This window comes from Macrobrachium rosenbergii, chromosome 56, assembly GCF_040412425.1.
Source record: "Macrobrachium rosenbergii isolate ZJJX-2024 chromosome 56, ASM4041242v1, whole genome shotgun sequence".
NCBI classification, from domain to species: domain Eukaryota; kingdom Metazoa; phylum Arthropoda; class Malacostraca; order Decapoda; family Palaemonidae; genus Macrobrachium; species Macrobrachium rosenbergii.
In genome coordinates this window covers 77,868,863-77,891,362 of record NC_089796.1, presented here as the reverse complement: position 1 = coordinate 77,891,362, position 22,500 = coordinate 77,868,863, and the positions used below count along the sequence as shown (strand labels likewise).

General features: G+C 38.5%; 1 protein-coding gene across 1 annotated transcript in view; it reads right to left on the bottom strand.

The window, feature by feature from the left end:
* The window catches only part of LOC136836256 (uncharacterized), a 277,378-nt gene that overhangs the window by 45,661 nt on the left and 209,217 nt on the right, over positions 1-22,500 (bottom strand). Inside the window, 3 exon segments of the mRNA XM_067100263.1 lie at positions 61-222; positions 5,813-6,020; positions 15,188-15,288. Of these exon segments, the coding sequence (XP_066956364.1) occupies positions 61-222; positions 5,813-6,020; positions 15,188-15,288 (471 nt within the window).

Below are 22,500 nucleotides of genomic sequence, written 5' to 3'. Positions count from 1 at the left end.
GCACCGCCATCATACCGAATCTATGAATCAATTGACTTCAAACAATCGGATACGCCATACCTTTCCTCCCGTCGGAGGTTTTGATGGACTGCGCGTCCTCCCTCTTCCACTTGATCTGCGGCTCGGGGAAGCCTTCGGCGTGGCACGACAGGGTGACCTCGTCCTTCTCCCTGACGACGATGCTGCTGGGGCTACTCTTGGCGTCCACGATGTTCGGAGGTACTGAGGAAACAAAATTAAAAAGCAGTTTTTAACAGTAATGATGAATATAATGAGCATAATGACGACGACAGTTGCATTCATTCATTATAATGGCATGTGGGACTATGCTGTTCTAAGATAATGATTTTAGCACCAATATCGATGATGACAGTTTGCAAACTTGCCCAGAAAAACAGAACAGAACACAGAATCTAGGCTGAGGGCCAAGCGCTGGCACCTAAGAGGTTATTCAGCCCTGAAATAAGAAGGTTTGAAAGGCGTAACAAGAGGAAAACCTCAAAGCAGTTGCACCATGAATCGATTATTAGGAGAAGGTGGAGAGTAAGATGGAAGAATGAGAATATGAACGGAGGTACAGTAAAAGGAATGAAAGGGGGTGCAGCTACGGGTCTAAGGAAGGGACGCTACAAAGAACCTTAAGTAATAATGCCTGCAGTGCACCGTATGAGGTGCACTGACAGCATCCCCAGGAGCCCAGAAATACGTTCACAGTCTTATTCTATATATATATATATATATATATATATATATATATATATATATATATATATATATATATATATATATCTGTCTGATTCATCTCATAAAATTAATAAAGTTTATTGAGATTATAATGTTAGGTTTGGTAAGGTACCACCAGCTTTCATACTAACAAAAACACTGGTACTATTGACAAGTGTAGTCAACCATTTTGCCACATTATTACTTTGCTTCAATTGAGTGGCCAGTACAAACTTACTTTTCCTCTACCAACTCAATATTTAAATCCTTTAATAATGGAACGTGTTAATTTTCGTGTTTATCAAACCATGACCAGTAAGGACACACCGTCTACCATACATTTATCAAACTATGACCAATATTATCTCCACTAGATACCATCCAGTTTGAATGAGGTCCTGTTAGTAATTCTACTAATGAACAGAACAATTGTGTATGTGATAAAAATATATTATATATATATATATATATATATATATATATATATATATATATATATACATATATAATAGTATTTTGAGTGGCATTATATTAATACCGAATGCTTTACAGGCAGGATAAAGGCTCATCAGCGACTTACTGTTAATATTCCAATCACTCTGCAGCGAGAGTACAATTTGACTCGATTACAGTTTCACAGTCAGTATACAGTACGTTCCTGTTCCGTAATGATTAGAAAGTAACAGTGAATGTGTTATTCTCGGCACATCCTTTTACTAGGATGCTTATTCACTGTTGTCATGTTCAATCAAAATGTAGCATGTGAGCCTAGTGATATGGGGCAACAGCATAAAACACTGTAGCTTCGAGTATTTGGCGAAATGCACTATATCCAGTTTACACCTGACATATCCTATGTCGGGTACCATGTTTATCAACTGATTTTTTTAAAACTTTTATTAAAAAAATAAGAAAACAATTCATATTTAATCTACATCAAGATTATTTGACTTCGGGCCACTGATCTCTGAGGCCTAGGGTAAGATTTTAATTAACTAACCAAAGAAACAGACTTAGCGACTAGAGACTAGATGTCTAGAACTAGGCTTAACGGAGTCCTCCTGACTGCGCCTAGGTTGCTTTGCAGACTATCTAGGATAGCCAGGGCCCATTAGTTGGTTTGGCACATTACATTCTCACCAATACAGGAGAACGTTAAATAGCAATTGCTGCTAGCCCACAATATTCTACTAACCGTCAGTTAGTCTACCGTGGCCTTTCTCAGATAGCTTCGGTTAACCTACCCGACAACCCTAGACTTACCTCATTTGTGAATTAACCTTTTGCTTTTCACCAAATACAAGAAACATTTCTTTTCTGTTTGCATTTCATACACTTGCGACCATTAGTGTCGCGCATAAAAAACTTCAGTAGAGTACTGTAGTTGTATACTGTACAGAATTTGGAGTCTCAGATAGCCTAGATCAGGTTAACCTGGATACTATGCCTAAACTAAATTATTTTGCCCATTAGCGGTACTTGGAAAGGGCGGCCACTAGCCAAATGAAATTATATGGTTTATCAGTTACTCACAATATGCATTAAACGTGTTGTTGTATCGTGTTTTATCGGTGTTGTGCAGTCTTATCCGACATTTCACAATTTACGAGGTCTTAATACCGTTAATAATTCCGCCACAACTCGTAGTTTGCTGTTACGGTGCACCAAATTTCCGAAAGCAATGCCATTTTTCATTCTAGTATTATATATATATATATATATATATATATATATATATATATATATATATATATATGGACCACGTTGGTTCAAAGTAAATTTATTAGGAAAGCCCAGAAGATTTATGTAGCTTTGGAAAATTTGGCCTCAGATTGTAAAACTGTTAAGGCTATCATATTGAAGGCGTATGAGTTAGTCCCTGAGGCCTATTGACAGCGTTTTCGCAATTTGAAGAAAACGATGATCAAACTTTTGTAGAGTTTGCTAGGGCGAAACAACAGTTTGCTGAGGGATAGAGAGAGAGAGAGAGAGAGAGAGAGAGAGAGAGAGAGAGAGAGAGAGAGAGAGTGTGTGTGTGTGTGTGTGTGTGTGTGTGTGTAATACGGTCAGCAACGTGGGTGCCATGTTTCCAAAGTTGTTTTGACATCTCAAAACTCACCATTACTTTCATGGGCTTCCTTTTTTTACTGTTTCATATAAATTCACTTGTAAGTTTAGCGCTTTTAGGTTATTTTGAAATGATAAATTTCATTGTACCCAATCCACGAATCTTAAGCGATATATAAGCAAAAGGCGACTCCAGACTGAAGTCTGAATGCATCATCTCGAGCGATGAATGAAAGACGCGTCCTGATTGGTCCCTAAACACTTATTTTGTCTCCTATTGGCCGGACGGCCCTTACAGAGTACTATAACGCTTCGGTGATTGGCTGTTTGTCACTGGTGTCAACGGCTCCTTCAGCCTAGCTACCTACTACGAGTTTCAGGTTTTCATGACGGATTGTCATATTTGTTTTGGTATTTTTGTTAATATATTAAATGCAGAGTATATAGAATTTTATTATCAGGTAACCTCTTAGTATTATAATTCAAGCAGGAATGCCTGTAACGTCTCATTGCCCCGCCGCCCCAGCCCCCAAACCCCACGTTCACCATAACCACAGTGACTCCCCCCCGCCCCCAACCATCCCCACCCCTCCCTTACAGTCCAATCTTGTCCTCTTCTGGGCAGGAGAATAATTCTGCTTAAGAAACGAACAATAACAATTTTTCCCGCCCTTGTGCTTCGCTAATTGTACTTACCTAATTGAATTAACTGAAAGAGTGGATTATCCTTCCGGCATTAGTCTAAATGATTATTATTATTATTATTATTATTATTATTATTATTATTATTATTATTATTATTATTAATCCACGTTGCAATCTACGAACAAAGCTTAGTTAGATGGTACGTTTATCAACTTTGTGTATTAATATTTATATAAATAATTAGTTTAGTCTTATTTACAAGTTATTTTAATGTGCCTTCCAGTCCTGGGAAGCCTTTGGAACCTTGTTCCATACGTGTATACAATAATAATAATAATAATAATAATAATAATAATAATAATAATACTATCTGTAGAGGACTTACAAGTATTTCTGTTCACAAGAATTCGCTGTAATTTTCAATTTACTTGACCACAATCTTTGCGTCGTACAAAATGCCGAAGTGTATTTTGTTCAGAATGCCGCGCGTAGCGGGGTAGGGCCGTCAGTGCACCTCATGCGGTGCACAGTAGGCATTACTTAAGGGTCTTTGCAGCGTCCCTTTCGGCCCTTAGCTGTAACCTTTCATTCCTTTTACTGTACCGCTGTACATATTCTCTTTCTTCCATCTGACTTCCCACCCTCTCTAACAATTGATTCATAGTGCAACTGCTTTGAGGTTTTCCTCCTGTTACACCTTTCAAACCTTTTTACTTCAGTTTCCGTTTCAGCGCTGAATGAACCTCGTATATGTTCCAAGACTAATAATAAAAAACCGCCACCGGTAAAAAGAAAAGAAAACGACTCTCAATGTCTGCCATACGGTTCAGGGAACCTTTAATGAGATTAGCTCGACAACTCCACCAGAAATCGGTCGGAAGAACATTTTTAGGAAGGACAGTTTTCGAAGCAAAAGAGAGAGAGAGAGAGAGAGAGAGAGAGAGAGAGAGAGAGAGAGAGAGAGAGAGAGAGAGAGAGACAAAAGGCAGTGTTTATGGATGACATTCCGCTCGAAAGTTTATCATGACTGACGCTGTCGAAAGATTTGGAAAAGTCACGGAGAGCTAAAAATGCCTCCTTATATTTTTCTGTTGATATTCTCGATGGGTGCGCTCGCAACTTTCGTCTGCTGGGTCTTCTCCGTCGACAGGTTTGACCCCCAAAAGCCGCCAAGGTTTGGAGCAGAAATGAGGATCAGTCTATAAAAACTTCGTTATTTGTGCTGGCAAGTACTTCATGTAATACGGCATTTAACACGGCATTTTTCTATTGATTGATATAAACGAAAATGTCAGTGCACCGAACTGTAGGCATTACTTATGGTTCTTTGCGGCGTCCCTTCGGCCCGTAGCTGCAACCCCTTTCATTCCTTTTTACTGTACCTCCGTTCATATTGCCTTTCTTCCATCTTCCCAACAATTGTTTCACAATGTAACCGCGAGGTTTTCTTCCTGCTACATCTTTCAAGCCTTTTTTATCTCAATTTCCTCTTCAGCGCTGAATGACCTCACAGGCCCCTGCGCCTGGCCTTTGGCCTGAATTCTCTATTCCACTCTGTTCTAAACGAAAATGTCGCTCTAAGACTTCACTGACCTCTAAATTTAAACCAAATTTTTCTATGGCACGCGCCTTCAAAAAATGTCAGCCGTTTTCCAAAAATGTCTTTTAACGCATCACTTCGGCCTTCGTGTCATTCCTAAATGTGCCTCAGTATTCAAATCCATCTCCATATACAATCACTTCTTCATATGACTGTATCCCATTGTCATTGGAATTCCTCATTGTATTCCAAGTACATAAAAAAAAAAAAAAAAAAAAAAAAATATATATATATATATATATATATATATATATATATATATATATATATATATATATATACAGTATATCTAATAAAATTATCCCATAAAAACACCAAAAGGGCAGAAAGTTATGGCTATATTTCTGAGACACTGTTTGTCTGTCTGCTGAGGGAGACAGACAGTATCTCCGAAATATAGACATAACTTTCTACCCTTTAGTAATCTTTATGGCCTTTCATTAAATATATTGCTGTTTTAACAGAAAATATTTCATATATATATATATATATATATATATATATATATATATATATATATATATATATATATATAGAGAGAGAGAGAGAGAGAGAGAGAGAGAGAGAGAGAGAGAGTGTCTGAAAGTGTCTATGAGCAACAAACTGAGCTCAATAAACATATGTTTACTAACTTACGCTGAATAAGCAAATTTACGGGTCTTCATCTGACACCAAAACACTTGTTGGCCTTTGGCCTAAATTCTATATTCTATTCTATTCTACTATAGTCTATTAGGAAACAATAAGAGGACAAAGGAATCGCAATCACCGACCTACCTACGACCTGGAGAAACCCCGTCTGACTGATCATGGGTTTGGTGTTGACCTGACACATGTAGTGACCTCGGTCTTCCTCCTCCACGGCGGTCACTTGCAAAGTCCAGGTCTTGTGGGAGTCGTGGGTCACGCTGAATCTCGGCGTCCTGGTGATGATGTGATTGTGGATGCTCAGGATCATCTGACGGTCCAGGTGGATCCAGGCTACCTGCAAAGGGAGAGGGAGACTCGGTGACAGAGGGCGTCGCTGAATTAGAGGCTGAATTGTGGGTGAGTACCCCGTACAGTTAAATTTCCACAATACTAACTCTGTTTCTTTTAGACCTTTGCAGAAAACCTCTTAGCAACATGGCAGTGCCAACCCTGACATACCCTGCATCATTCAGCCATCTCTGCCCCGTAGGGGGGGTAGTGCCGTCAGTGGCCCTCATGCGGTACTAAAGGTTCTTTGCGGAGTCCCTTAGGCCCCCAGCTGCAACCTCTTTCATTCCTCTGGCTGCACCTCCGTTTATATTCTCTTTCTTCCATCTTACTTTCCTTAACCCTCTCCTAACAACTGTAATGGAATATAGAATTTTGGCCACAGGCCAAGCGCTGGGACCCAAGAGGTCATTCAGCGCTGAAATGGAAGCTGACAGTAAACAGGTTTGAAAGGTGTAGCAGCAGGAAAACCTTGCAGTTGCACTATGAATCAATTGTTAAGAGAGGGTGGAAAGTAAGATGGAAGAAAGAGAACATGAACGGAGGTACAGCAAAAGAAATGAAAGGGGTTGCAGCTAGGGGCCGAAGGGACGCTGCAAAGAACCTTAAGTAATGCCTACAGTGCACCGCATGAAGAGCACTGACGGCGCTACCCGCCCACGGGGTCTCCTAACAATTGATTCACAGTGCAACTGCTTTGAGGTTTTCCTCCTGATACGCCTTTCAAACCTTTTTACTTTCAGTTTCCGTTTCAGCGCTGAATGACTTCATAGGTCCCAGCCCTTGGCCCTTGGGTCTAAATTCTATATTCTATTCATCACCTCAAACAGTCTCCCTTTTCCCTTCACTAAACCTTTTGTTCCATGCACCGACCAATTACTGTTTTTAATCCCTTTTCCCAACCTCCTTTACCCACTGGCATTAATAGCTGTTGCTGTGACGCCGCCCTTGAAATTTACGTGGCTCTTATCTACTGCCGCCAATTCCATCATCTCTTCATCCCTAACTCACAGTTCGTCTGTTTTCTGCTTATGTGCTCCTCTCGCCTCTCTTTTCTTAATTACACCTACAGCCTCCATTTCACCTTTTTCCTCTCCTGCTGTTTTTTTATTTTAACCTTCTCTTCAACGAAATAATGATCAGATACACTTCCAGCCACTCCTCTCCTCAGCGTTACACCTATCAACTTGATTTTCCCGCTTCTCTGTACTTGCACAATATGGCTAACTGTTTTCGACCAATTTTCTCTTTCCCAAGTATACTTCGAATAATTATATACATACATACATGTATATATATATATATATATATATATATATATATATATATGTATATATCTCTTTCCCAAGTATACTTTGAATAATTATATATATATATACTTATATATGTGTGTGTGTTTGTGTACGTGGGTATATGCATAAGTAAAAGGATGGAAAATATGATAATAAACAGTGTACAGGATAGACATGAGAGAGAGAGAGAGAGAGAGAGAGAGAGAGAGAGAGAGAGAGAGAGAGAGAGAGAGAGAGAGAGAGAGAGAGAGAGAGAGAATGTTTTCCATCCGAATGCAGATAAGAAAAGGATGGAAAAATGTGAAAATAAATAATGTATCGGATAGTCATGAGAGAGAGAGAGAGAGAGAGAGAGAGAGAGAGAGAGAGAGAGAGAGAGAGAGACGCAGTGAGGGATGTTTTCCATCCGAATGCAATCTGCACAGAGTCCAAAGTTCATTATGATTAGCTGATATCAGCATCCATTTCCATCCACAACACACTGATGATCCAGCCAGTTCGGTACAATAAGGCGAACCTCAGTTTTCACTTATATTCTATGCACGATGACCCTCATTTCGTCACTCATGCTCCTCCTCCTCCTCCTCCTCACATTCGGCCCACTCATTTCATGTCCCTCATTTTCTGCAGTCAAGGAAAGTCTTTCAAATGGGACTGTGGCGATCATCATAATTTCTTCTTTTTGGCCTTTCCTCTTTTCACAGTTTTTTTTCCAGACTTTGCTTGGATTCTGTTTGTGGTTCCTGTGACTCTCAGTATTCCAAGAGGCGATTTCTATCAATGGTTTTTAGTTTTCTGAAAGGTAAACTACTGTGCCGGCTTTGTCTGCCCGTCCGCACTTTTTTCTGTCCGCCCTCAGGTCTTAAAAACTACTGAGGCTAGAGGGATGGAAATTGGTATGTGGATCATCCACCCTCCAATCATCAAACATACCAAATTGCAGCCCTCTAGCCTCAGTGGTTTTTTTTATTTTATTTAAGGTTAAAGTTAGCCATATTCGTGCGTCTGGCAACGATATAGGCCGCGGCTCATACAGCATTATACCGAGACCACCGAAAGATAAGAGCTATTTTCGGTGGCCTTGATTATACGCTGTACAGAAAACCCGACTGCGCCGAAGAAACTTTGACGCATATTTTACTTGTTTCTTTTACACTCACGTTCATGAATTTACTTCCGTTACCTCTGGCTTTCAAGATTCTCCTCTTATAAAATTTCGCAAGAATGTTCAGCTTCCTAATATCACCACCATAACATCGGCAAACTTCGGAAGTTTCTGTAGTTAGTTTTTTTTAAATTAAGCCAGTTTTGAGCTGGCACGGGCTCTTGCTCTGGAACAGCCCGTAAAAGACCCCCCTAACATCAGATGGCACCATTCGGGAAAATACACACATATACATGTATGTATATCAGGATCGAACCTAGGTCTTTCGATTGAAAGGCAAGGGTGCTGCCCACTAGGCCATACAAGTCATAAAAGAAGTTGGAACCTGAGGACAACTGCACCCAAGGAATTACCTGGGCAAGCTAACTGCTTGCATACCAGCGTGTTTTCCCCAACTTCCCCACTCAGCAATTTAATTCGAATTACCCCTTCTGAGTGAATAAGATAGAAATATTCAACACATAATCATGTAGCCCTTATTTTTGGAGGTCCTTGTGTCTGTGTGTTATATATATCCCAGAACTACAACATATGCAGTTAGACAGAAGCAACCGTAAAACAATCCGCAAATGTCAAGAGAAACCTCTGTGAACAATTCCAGAGTCTGTTTCCGGACGGACAATAAAGCCTTTGAAAGTTGTGTTGAAATAACACTCCAATCTTCATTCAAAATAGACACACACACACAAAAAACACCAACCAGCTTTAAAGCAGTGGTTCTTAACCTTTATATTACCACGCCCCCTCTAAGAATTGGTCCTTCCCTCCACGCCCCCCCTTGCACCTATGAGTAAAATTCCCTCCCAGATTAAAAGGAAAATAAAAAAAAAAATAAGAAAGATTAGGGGTTTCTAGGGATAGGGAGGGAGGTAAATAATAATTACAAAACATGTTGAGCCCAACGAGTCTAACCAGAGTAGCAGACTATAGGAAACTAGCGTTATAAGACGATACGTCTACACTTTTTTTTATAAACGTCGGAATATTAGTTCCTCTCTCTTGCTAAGAGAATAACGAATATAATTAGGGAATTTTTAGCTTTTCCCTAGGCTCGCGCCTCCCCTGGAAATTGCTGAGGCACCTCTACGGGTCGAGTTAGAGAATTTTTAGTTTTTCCCTAAGGCTCGCGCCATCCCTAGGGCGAGTTAGGGAATTTTTAGTTTTTCCCTAAGGCTCGCGCCTCCCCGGGAAATTCCTGAAAAACCCCTAGGGGGCGCGCCCCACCAGGTTAGGAAACAATGCTTCAAAGAATTTATCGAATGCCTTGTTTTGCTGCTGTTCGGAAAATCCAGTCTGACCACAAGTTCATGCTCTGTTGTTGGGTCACTTGGCCGTGAAAACAAAGAGGTTATGTTGGAGGAATCATGATAAATAAGGAATACTAAAAAAAAAATGAGGCGAAAGAAGCGTTTCACGGCACCAAGTAAAACTTTCACCGATTCTCTTCGTCTTTGGATTTTGTTTTGCTCCAACTGTTGTATTTGAGGCGAAATTTTGTTTCAACTCTAGAAATAGGCACTTTTATTCTTATTGCTATAATGCGTTCAGAGATTCAGGAACGGTTTTTTTAATTAATAATGAATAGACTCTTCCTTTTTTCAGTTGGGAATGGGTTCTGTCTGTTCTTATCAATCAGGTTTGGTGACTGACAGGAATGGAGTCTGTCTTTTTTTTTAGCAGTCAAGAATGTAGACTGTCTTTTTTTGTCAATCAGGAATGAGGTATGTCTTTTCATCAATTGGGAATGGGTCTGTCTTTTTTTATTAATCAGGAATGGACCTGACTTTTATTATCAGTCAGGAATGGGGACTGTCTTTTTTTTTTATCAAACAGGAATGGGGTCTGCCTTTATGTATCAGTCAGGAATGAGGATTTTCTTTTTTATCCATCAGGAATGGGGTCTGCCTTTTTGTTAATAAGGAATGGTGTGTATATTTTTTATCAATTAGGAATGTGTCTGTCTTTTTTAGCAATCAGGAAGGGGTCTGTCTTTTTTCAGTAATCAGGAATGGGCCTTTCTTATTAATCAGGAATGGGGTCTATCTTATTTAACAGTAAGGAATGAAGGCTGCCTTTTTGATCAATCAGGAATGTGGTCTGTCTTTTTATACACCAGGAATGGGGCCTGTCTTTTTTTATGAATCAGGAATGGTCTGTCTTTTTTTATCAGGGATGGGTCTGTCTTTTTTTATTAATCTTTTTTGTCTATCGGGAATGGGGTCTGACTTTTAATTAATCAGAAATGGGTTTATCTCTTTTTTTTTTACGAATCGGGAATGGGTTTGTCTTTCCTATGAATCAGGAATGGGGCGTGTCTATTCTATTAATCAGAATGGAGGCTATCTTTTTTATTAATCGGGAATTAAGTGTCTGTTTTATCAGTCAGGAATGGGGTCTGTCTTTTTTTTAACAATCAGGAATGGGAACCGTCTTTTTTTATCAGTTAGGAATCGAGTCTGTCATTTTTGTTACTCAGGTATCGACCTGACTTTTTCTATCAGTCAGGAATGGGAAGTGTCTCATTTTCGATCAGGAATGGAACTATCTTTTATTTTCAATCAGGAATGGGGTCTGTCTTTTCTTTTATCAGTCAGGAATGGGGACTTTCTTTTTTATCAATCAGGAACAGTGTCTTTTTTTTTTTATCAATCAGAAATGTTGTCTGTATTATTTTATGTATCAGGAATGGGGTCTGCATCTTTTTTATCAATCGGGAATGGTGTCTGTAGTTTTTCATCAATCAGGAATTTTGTCTTTCATATTTTATCTATTAGGAATGGGGCCTGCATCTTTTCTGTCAATCAGGAATGGTGTCTGTCGTTTTTTTATCAACCAGGAATGGTGTCAGTCTCTTTTTATCAGTCTGAATGGTGTCTGTCGTTTTTTTATCAACCAGGAATGGTGTCAGTCTCTGTTTATCAGTCTGAATGGGGCCTACCTTCTTTTACTAAGAAGCAACGGGGCCTGTCTCTTCTATGAATCAGTATGGGGACTAAGTACATTCATGAATTTTTTTTATTCCTTTGAATTTCCTGCATAATAACTCCTTGTTCTCTTTTGTCCCATTTTGTCATGTTCTCCCGTGAGCATTTTATTACTTTTATTCTGTTAATGGCCTTTCCAGGCTTGTTTTATATGAACTAACACAGAAGAGGTCTTTGTTGTATATATCACCAACCACTTTGCTTAGGGGTTAAAACAATGGTTATAGTTATATCTGACGTAAATTTGTTACTCAAACCCATCACTGAAAATGAATTGGGAAAAAAAGACACCTTGAAAAATGTAAAAAAAAAAAAAAAATATTAAATATAAAGAAGAAGAAAAGATGCACTTTCAGGATAATGTTCTCTTCCTTGGAAGACTTTTCTCTTTGCTTTTCTGTTTATTATTTTGTCTTTTTATTTTGTCTATATATTTTTCTTCCCGTCTTAGCACGTTTTGCCTGGCTGGCATTTACACCCGAAGAAACACTTTCCATTTCTGAGTGTGTGTGTGTGTGTGTGTGTGTGCGCGTGTGCGTGTGAGCGCGCAGCCTATGAGGATGCATACAAGAAAATTTGAGAACAGTCGACTGGTGGTCTCTTATTTTAGAGAGAGAACGACATGGCAGCTTTTCTCAGCAAGCTGTAAATGTTGCCTTTTCATATCAGAGTACAAGTGAGTGTAAGACGAACTCCTTTAGAGAGAGAGAGAGAGAGAGAGAGAGAGAGAGAGAGCTGCGAAAACAGGTCCGTACTGTAGTCGAGAAGAACAACATTGGGAGCCTGCCTCTCTCTCTCTCTCTCTCTCTCTCTCTCTCTCTCTCTCTCTCTCTCTCTCTCTCTCTCTCTCTCACCCTGTAGCTCTTTGTCTGAATTAGCCTCTCGGCGTTGCATCGGGAGATGCTGAGGTACACCCTGGGACACGGGTGAAAAACCACTTTTGGTTAAAAGGCGCCCGCGAATTTGGACCCAATAACAGAGCTCGATTCCCTCAGAAAAGAGAGAGAGAGAAGAAAGGAAGGAAGGAGACAGTCCATCCAGCGACAAATAGTCTTCTGCGATGTCGCGGGTCGTATGTATAAGTAAAAACCCACAAGGTTCATTTAGCCAAAGTGGGAAAGTGGAAAAATGAGCTTTACGGCATGTGAAGAAGAAGAAGAAGAAGAAGAAGAAGAAGAAGAAGAAGAAGAAGAAGAAGAAGAAGAAGAAGAAGAAGTCTGCCTGTGCGTCACGGGGTCAGATTTTTTAAACAAACACGTCCACTACTGGAGGGGTAAGATGGCGTCCGGCCGGGCGCCTAGAATGCAAACACTTTCATTAGCTGGAAGGGAGTTGTTTTAAGTTGGGCTGCGACGCGACGTCGCGTTGGAAATGGTAGATGGAAGGAGTGGGTCCCGGGAAACGAGATCGTTTAGCGCTAAGAAAAATCGACAGACAGAAGATATATATATATATATATATATATATATATATATATATATATATATATATATATATATATATATATATATAGGTAGTAGTTCTTCCTCTTTCCGAAATACGTGGCTTTCTCCTTCTTTTTTTCTTCTCTCGCCAGTCTCTGGGTTTCCTCTCCTTTCTCCTCTCACGTGAAAGTTTAATGAACATTACGAGTCTCGTGGTGCAAGTTTGTAATGGGGTGGCTCAACCGCAGCTCGCTGTTTTGTAATCGCATGTTTGTACTTTGTAATGCATATTTATTAATGCTGTTTCTCTTTCCTTGTGTTGTCCCTCCTCCCGGTTATCGCCCTTTTACCATTTATTCCTAAGAAACGGAGAGAGAGACAGGGAGAGAAAGGAAGATAGGCGGGTATGAATGAAGTTAAGTCTACCTTAGTTTAACCAGACCACTGAGCTGATTAACAGTTCTCCTAGAGAGGGCTGGCCCGAAGGATTAGACTTATTTTACGTGGCTAAGAACCAATTGGTTACCTACCAACGGAACGTTGTGTATTTTCACTCTCAGAAAGAATACGCTCCTAGGAACTTCTGTGTCAGAAAGAGGCAATTCTCTCCAGATCCAATAACAAATCGTGATTAACAGCCGATATATTTTTCATCGGATGAAAATAGAAGTCACGCCCGTTCACGAGGTCGGTGTCAGTGGGCGCGAAAACGCCCCACATCAATTTTTCGAGGATGCAAGAAAACGTTCTCGCTGTTGTTAATGCCATTCAGAAAATGAACCTTATTCGTATGGAACAAGCCCACCAAAGGGGCCACTGACTTGAAATTCAAGCTTCCAAAGAATATTATGGTGTTCAATAGGAAGAAGTAACAGAAGGTAAAGGAAAATACAGAAAGAAGAGATATCAGGATACTGAAAATTATGTTATTTCTCAGAGCTTGAGCAATACTGACATTGAAACTACCTGATTATTCATGGTCTTTGTAATAACCAGGCATTCTAAATTTTTCCCCCGTAGGGCGGGGTAGTGCCGTCAGTGCACCTCATGCGGTGCAATGTAGGCATTCCTTAAGGTTCTTTGCAGCGTCCCTTCGGCCCCTAGCCGCAACCCCTTTCGTTCCTTTTACTGCACCTCCTTTCATATTCTCTTTCTTCCATCTTACTTTCCACCCTCTCCTAACAATTGATTCATAGTACAACTGTGAGGTTTTCCTCCTGTTATACCTTTCAAACCTTTCATTATCAACTTCGTTTCAGCGCTGAATGACCTCATAGGTCCCAGTACTTGGCCTTTGGCCTAACCTCTATATTCCATTTCATTCGACTCCATTCCGTTCCGCTATATTCCACGATATTAGTACAGTATTTAGGTAACAACTGGACATTGTAAATTATGGTATTATGTACACTTTGGGTAACATTTACATTAAAGCTCCGATATCAGTCATAAAATCTAGATAACTCCGGGACATTCTGCTTATAGTATTCATTAGATTTTGGGCAATGCCGGATCTGATCATTCTAAAATGTGGTATTAGGCAGATTCCGCGTTACGCTGATGTTCTGATTATGGTAGGCTATTTGTCAAATTCTGGGTAATATTCGACCATTTCAAGGTATAGCATCAGACAGATTGTGGGCAAAATGGTCAGTCCTAATTGCGGAGACGTGAGACGAAGCAATCAATGGCACTATCACATATATAACCTGGAAACTGTATCATTTCACTTTTTTCAGGCGACTGTCATTCAAAGAGTTTTGAAACCTTGTCACCTGAAAGTTATCAGACCCTTGACCCGGGGGCATTTTTCCTGAGATGTAACCGAGTACGGGAGGAATCTTTCCCTGAAAAAAGCGGGACGCCATATCTTAAAAACTAACCATAGAATTATCTTGAAAACAATCTCATTATGTTTCTCACACCCAAATTCATCATGAGCCTTCAATCTAACCTAACCTAACCTAACCCAACAACCCCACCTAACCTAACCTAACCTTAGGGGTATGGCAAAAAAAAAAACGGGACTGGCGCAATACTAGCATACATCTCAGGAACTTGCGAGCCGTGGCCATGTTCATCTGACACGCCGTATAGAATGACTCCAAACTGTGATTAATTTATCTACAGAATAGTAACTTGGTTTAAAATGTAGGCACATACACATTAATACAATAACTAATACAATAACCCTTCCCTCTCTTTCTCTTTAAGCAACATCAAAATCATTCTCTCTCTCTCTCTCTCTCTCTCTCTCTCTCTCTCTCTCTCTCTCTCTCTCTCTCTCTCTCTCTCTCTAGATATCTCACCTTGTGCATTCCCAGATGATCCACCGTACAAGTAAGAGACGCGTCGCGGCCCTTAGCCACCGTCACGTTTGGTACAGGTTCTAGAAACACTGGTCCTATACCTGCATGGAAGAAGAAGATGAATTACTGCAATGGAGAAGGGCACAGGGGTTTTGTTTCATTATAGCATAGGATGCACATAAAAAATATAAATATAAATTTATATATATACAGATATATACATACATGTATGTATGTATATATACATACATATATGTACAGATACGTACACGCATGTGTATATATAAATATATGTACACATATATATAAAAGAACACAAAATAAAACCGAGAAAATATTAAAATACATGCATCGTAAATTTCACAGAAGTGAGGGTTAAAATTACATGCAATTTAAAATCAAGCGTTCTGTTACTTAGGATGACTGACGTGCGACAATTCTCGTTTTTTCGTTACAGCGCGAACGAGAGAACGACCTCTCCGTCGCTGTTCGCTGAAGCCGCTCTTGCCAGGAGACAGAACTCGTGGGAGGCTAGCAACCGCATCCCCAAAAACTAATACTCAGAAACTCATATGAGGGGTCCGATAGGAGTAACAGAATAGAATAGAACATAGAATTTAGGCCAAAGGCAAAGCGCTGGGACCTATGGGGTCATTCAGGGCCGAAATAGAGATTGACAGGAAGAAGGTTTGAACGGTGTAACAGGAGGAAACTCTCAAAGCAGTTGCGCTATGAATCATTTGGAGAAACAAACCCACAGTTATGTATATGTACAGTACATGTATTTAAGTATAAAACTGTACAGATAGCTTCTGGGAATTTGTTCGGTTTCCCTTTTCAGTCTAGACTGAAAGGAGGAACCGAACAGATTCCCGAAAGCTATCTGTACAGTTTTGTCAATAAATACATGTACAGTACATGTACACAACCGTGGATTTGTTTCTCCATTCTGTAAGACTCATGCTACTATGAATCAATCGTTAGGAGATGGTTCAGGAAAGCCAGATGGAAGACAGAGAATATGAACGGAGGTGCAGGAAAAGGAATGAAAGGGGTTAAAGCTAGGGGGGCCATGGAAGGGAGATGAGTAACAACGTCGTATCACGAGACTCGAACACCAAACGCAGTTACAGTCGCGTTCATATGTCAGTCGTGGAAAGTTCAGACGGTCGACACCTTGAAATAAGCACCGCATTCGGCGAACTTAATGTTCTATGCACCCCTGCTCGAAACAACTGAATGGGGAATCATCTACGAGAGAGAGAGAGAGAGAGAGAGAGAGAGGAGAGAGAGAGAGAGAGGAGAGAGAGAGAGCTAAGACTGCAATCTCATCTCGTACAACTGGAACTTCAGAAATTCAAGTGAAGGTGCGATGCATTACCGCCCCAACACTATTCTCCTTACATTTTTATACATTTTTATCTGTTTATTTATATATCAATTTATATTTTTCCTCTTTAATAAGTGAGATCTCTTCTTTCTGTATTCCCCTATACCTCTTCTTACTTCTTCCTAATGAACACCATATCCTTTGGAAGCTTGAACTTCAAGTCAGTGGCCACTTTGGTGGGCTTGTTCCATGTGAGTAGGTGTCACCTTCTGAATAATAATAATAATAATAATAATAATAATAATAATAATAATAATAATAATAATAATAATAATAATAATAATAATAATAATAATTAAAGACAATTACAAGAAGTGCACTTCTTGTAGTTGTATTTAATTATTATTATTTTATTATTATTATTATTATTATTATTATTATTATTGTGTGTGTATTATTATTATTATTATTATTATTATTTCAGAAAGATGACACCTATTCACATGGAACAAGCCCACCAAAGGGGCCATTGACTTGAAATTCAAGCTTCCAAAGAATATTATGGTGCTCTTTGGAAAGAAGTAAGAGGAGGTAAAGGGAAACACAAAAAGAAGAGATCTTACTCATTAAAGAGGAAATAAATAAATAAATAAATAAATAAATAAATAAATAAATAGATAAAAATATATAAAAATGAAAGGGGAATAGTATTAGGGCGGTAGTACATTGCGCCTTCGTTTGGACATGTCGCTTGAAGTATACGAGAAATTAATGCCGTATATTTCTTTTAATCCATTGTTCTTAATACTTGACTAATGAATCGCAACATTTTTTTTGTCAGCTTAGACCCTTGTCGTTCATCTACGCAGTCTCTCTTTGATTTTCTTAATTGCTTTATTTTCTCGGAGAGCAGCTGTTACCTTCAGAATCCATCAAGTTAAGTCTTCTCCAAGGTTAAGTTAGTTAGGTAGCTGTAATCTTAGGTGAGCTTATATATATTATATATATATATATATATATATATATATATATATATATATATATTATATATATATATATATATATATATATATATATATATATATATACATGTATATGTATATATATATTACATATTATGTATATAACATGCATATATATCACTAGCGGACTCAAAAAAATTTCATAGGGGCACCAATTTTTATTATACATATACATGTATCTGTATATATACATATACATATATATACGTGTATATATATACATATATAATCGTTTTTATTTTTTTCTCAAAATTTTAATATTTCTATAATAGATTTTTTTTATTTTTTCACATTTTTACATTTCTCATTTATGTTATTATCTAATTCTTCAATATTATCATTTTGTCATTATTCCCATGGGGGGGACACGTGCCTAGGTGCCCCCCTGAATCCGTTAGTGATATATATTTACAAAATATATTTATATATACATATATTTCATACATATTATACATGTGTCTGTGTCTGAATGCACATGTATGCACATGTATATGTGTACTGAACATGTGCATACATATATCTCTGCGTTTATTGGAGAATCTAGACTCCTTGCGTTGAAATGACTCCAACTGATTACTGCAAATGTCTCATTATTCCCTCTTTATAAAACGCGGCGCTAAAAATGTCTGAGTCACAAAATTAATTCTCAGAGATAGGCCGTAAAATTCTTCTGGAAACCTGAGCAAAAAAAAAAGAAAAAGAACAAATTTCGAAAAAATACGAATACATCTTCAGAGTCGACTGTAAAAAAGGAAAAAAAATAATAATTATTCTGACTCTTCTACAAGATTAGAAATAAATTTTTGAGCCTGAGGAAGCTGCTGTATACATTCTCGCGTAATTAATTACATAGTCAGCGCTCGTGTTGGCTTTCAAACTTTCTTCTTATGAGACTTCTTCGGACTTTAACATTCTTATTCGTCCCCGGACTTTAGATCCTTCTTATAATATTTCTTCGGACTTTAACATTCTTATTCGTCTCCGGACTTTAAATCCTTATTTTCATTATACTTCTTTGGACTTGAACATAATTATTTTTCTCCTGGCTTTAAGTCCTTCTTATAATACTTCTTCGGACTTTAACCTTTTTATTCCTTTCCGGGCTTTTAAATCCGTCTTCTTATAATACTTCTTCGGACTTTAACGTTCTTATTCTTCTCCTGACTTTAAATCCTCCTTCTTATAATGCTTCTTCCGACTTTAACATTCGTATTCCTCTCCGGACTTTAAATCCTTCTTCTTATAATGCTTCTTCCGACTTTAACATTCTTATTCCTCTCCGGACTTTAAATCATTCTTCTCATTATACTTCTTTGGACTTTAACATTCTTATTCTTCTCCTGACTTTAAATCCTTCTTCTTATAATACTTCTTCGGACTTTAACATTCTTATTCCTCTCTGACTGACTTTAAATGCTTCTTCCGACTTTAACATTCTTCTTATAATGCTTCATTTACTTCTTTGGACTTTAATTCTTATTGATGACTTTATTCCTCTCCGGACTTTAAATCATTCTTCTCATTATACTTCTTTGGACTTTAACATTCTTATTCTTCTCCTGACTTTAAATCCTTCTTCTTATAATACTTCTTCGGACTTTAACATTCTTATTCCTCTCCTGACTTTAAATCCTTCTTCTTATAATGCTTCTTCCGACTTTAACATTCTTATTCCTCTCCGGACCTTAAATCATTCCTCTCATTATACTTCTTTGGACTTTAACATTCTTATTCTTCTCCTGACTTTAAATCCTTCTTCTTATAATACTTCTTCGGACTTTGACATTCTTATTCCTCTCCTGACTTTTCTTTTACAGAAAACTAAAAATGATATAATTTTGGCATCCGGTTTACCCCAAAAAAAACCACTTAATTTTTCAAGATTTTTTGTCCCTGTATCTCGAGTTCCATATTTAGTTCACTTGCGTCGTGAGATTTCGATCTGTATAGAGTTTGATTATTCTATATAAAGCAAAGGTACAAAAAAAAGTCAGAATTCTGCCAAGAAGGTCAAAGGTGAAAATCTGCCAAAATGGTCAAAATTCTGCCAAAAAGGTCAAAAGTCTAAATCAGCCAAAAACATACAGATTAATCAAATAAGGTCAAAATCTGCCAAAAAGATAAAAATGATGTAACAAAGGTCAAAGCTTAAAATCTGCCAATAAGGTCAGAATTCTGCCAAAAATGTCAAAATTCTGCCGAAAAGGCCAAGTCTAAATTTGCCGATATCAAAGGTAAAAATCTGCCAAAAATGTCAAAGGTAAAAATCTGCCAACAAGGTCAAAATTCTGGAAAGAAGGTCAAAGGTAAAAATTTGCCAAAAAAGGTCAAAACTCTGCCAAAAAGGTAAAAATTCTAAAAATCCTGCCATAAAAGTAAAAATTCTGCCAAAAAGGTCAAAGGTCAAAATGTGCCAGAAATGCCATTAATTCAGCCAAAAAAGGCCAAAACGTGCCAAAAATAGTAAAAATTTTGCCAAAATTGCCGAAGGCCAAAAAAGATCAAAATCGCCGAACTCATCGCGACGCTTCGGCAATTCTGAAATACTGTCTAGTCATCATCAATATTATCACCATCAACAACGATGCTTCTCCTGCCAGCGTTTCTGTTACCGTCGCAGATGTGGCTTATTTCCTTTTAAAATATTCTTTATCGTTAAAGTCCTCGAGATCACTATACCTCAGAGGTGCCTCACACTGAGGGACCTGGGGCAACCCGAACGAACTGTAAGGTCTGTAAGGTAAGGAGATGGGACTGGCTTGTAAAGCGGCCTTTGTCTTAATGCACTGAAAGCGTAATGGGGCATTAACTGGCTAAAAGACACTGTAAGGTAACATTGCCTGAAGACAATAGCTAAAAGTGTCAATCCTTATTCAAGTCCGCTGTCGCTTGTAGAACCGCCTCTTAGCCCTTGATATTTACAAGACTAAAGAATATTAAGGAGTAAAGTACATCAAAATGGTGAGATAGAATGTCTTTCGCCAAGGATATCATATTCACGTAGGTGTGGTAGGACGTTTGTATAGAGTTAATACCACTTTCTCTGTTAGTTGATTCACCACACAGTTCACACACATATTATATATATATATATATATATATATATATATATATATATATATATATATATATATATATATATATATGTGTGTGTGTGTGTGTGTGTATGTGTGTACATATATATAAATGTATATATATACATACTGTTTTTCCTCATAATTTGTACGCCATTTTCACCATCCCAGAATCAATCTGTACGACACTACCATTCCATTCTCTCCACGTGATTAGGCCACCTGGCATCGCTGGCACGAAACGGTTGAATCTGAGAAGCTGTACGAAGCAGACATCTCTTGTGGAGAGAGAGAGAGAAAGAAACTCAAACCTTAATATAAATAGAGAATTAAACGGGCAAATAGGAGAGAGAGAGAGAGAGAGAGAGAGAGAGAGAGAATTTTGTAAAGATGGGAAATGTGATGATTGACCGTACGCCTCCCTTACCAGCTCCATAACGCCTCCTTTACCGGCTCCATAACGCCTCCTTTACCAGCTCCATAACGCCTCCTTTACCAGGTCCATAACGCCTCCTTTACCAGCTCCATAACGCCTCCCTTACCAGCTCCATAACGCCTCCTTTACCAGCTCCATAACGCCTCCTTTACCAGCTCCATAACGCCTCCTTTACCAGGTCCATAACGCCTCCTTTACCAGCTCCATAACCACGGAACTTTAGCGGCTCCTCGACCGCAGCCGTCCGGACAAAATGGAGCGGCGTCAATATAGCAGATACAAAAAAAAAAGGGCCGAAAAGGGAGAATCTGATCCGTCAGTAGCGGAATACATAATGGAGGAAGCGGTATTCACTCTCTTCTTTAGAGCAGGCTATCCGCTTACCGGAGTGCCCTTCCAACTTCCAACCATCGCCCGCCCCCCCTCCCCACCACCCCCGCCTCTCTCTCTCTCTCTCATCTATCTATTTATTTATCTATCGCCCATGCTTATTTATATTTACTGACTATTTTTCTTTTTTACTTTATATTTTTGAGTCTCTCTCTCTCTCTCTCTCTCTCTCATCTATCTCTTTCTCTATCTCTCTCTCATCTATCTATTTACTTCTATCGCCCATCTTTTTACTTACTATTTTTTCTTTTTTTAGTATTTTTATATTTTCTCTCTCTCTCTCTCTCTCTCTCTCTCTCTCTCTCTCTCTCTCTCTCATGTCTCTATTTATTTATCTATCGCCCATGCTTATTTACTGACTATTTTTCATTTTTTACTTTACATTTTTGAGTCTCTCTCTCTCTCTCTCTCTCTGTCTCTCTCTCTCTTCCCAACTTTGTTTTTCCTGTCTCGTTCGCACTCTTTTCACAACAATTTTCGAGTCTCCGTCTCTTTCATGACATTAAATTTCTTTATCACTCCTTTCTCTCTCTCTCTCTCTCTCTCTCTCTCTCTCTCTCTCTCTCACACAGCATCATCCAACATCTGAGAGACCGACGAGCGTATATGTCTGCCCTTTCATGTAGCCCATAAAAAGTGAGAAAAGATTTCCTGATTTCCTAACGTCGCTTGTCGCCGCTTACGATAACTATGATGATGTCCAATAAAATTTTTTTTTTCACCCGCGCTGGACGATGCTCGTTTGTTTGTGTGTCTGTTTGTTCGCCGGTTTTATCTTTTTTTATCTAACGACTGATCTCTTTCTGTATTTTCCATCACCTTCTGTTTATTTCTTTCGAATGAACACCATAATATTCCTTGGAAGCTTCTTGAATTTCAAGTGAGTGGCCCCTGTGGCGGGCTTGTTCTATATGAGTAGGGTTCATCTTCTGAATAATAATAATAATAATAATAATAATAATAATAATAATAATAATAATAATAATAATAATAATAATAATAATAATAATAATAATAACAAAGTATCTGAAAAAAATGGATTTCAATGAGGCGGTCTTGAT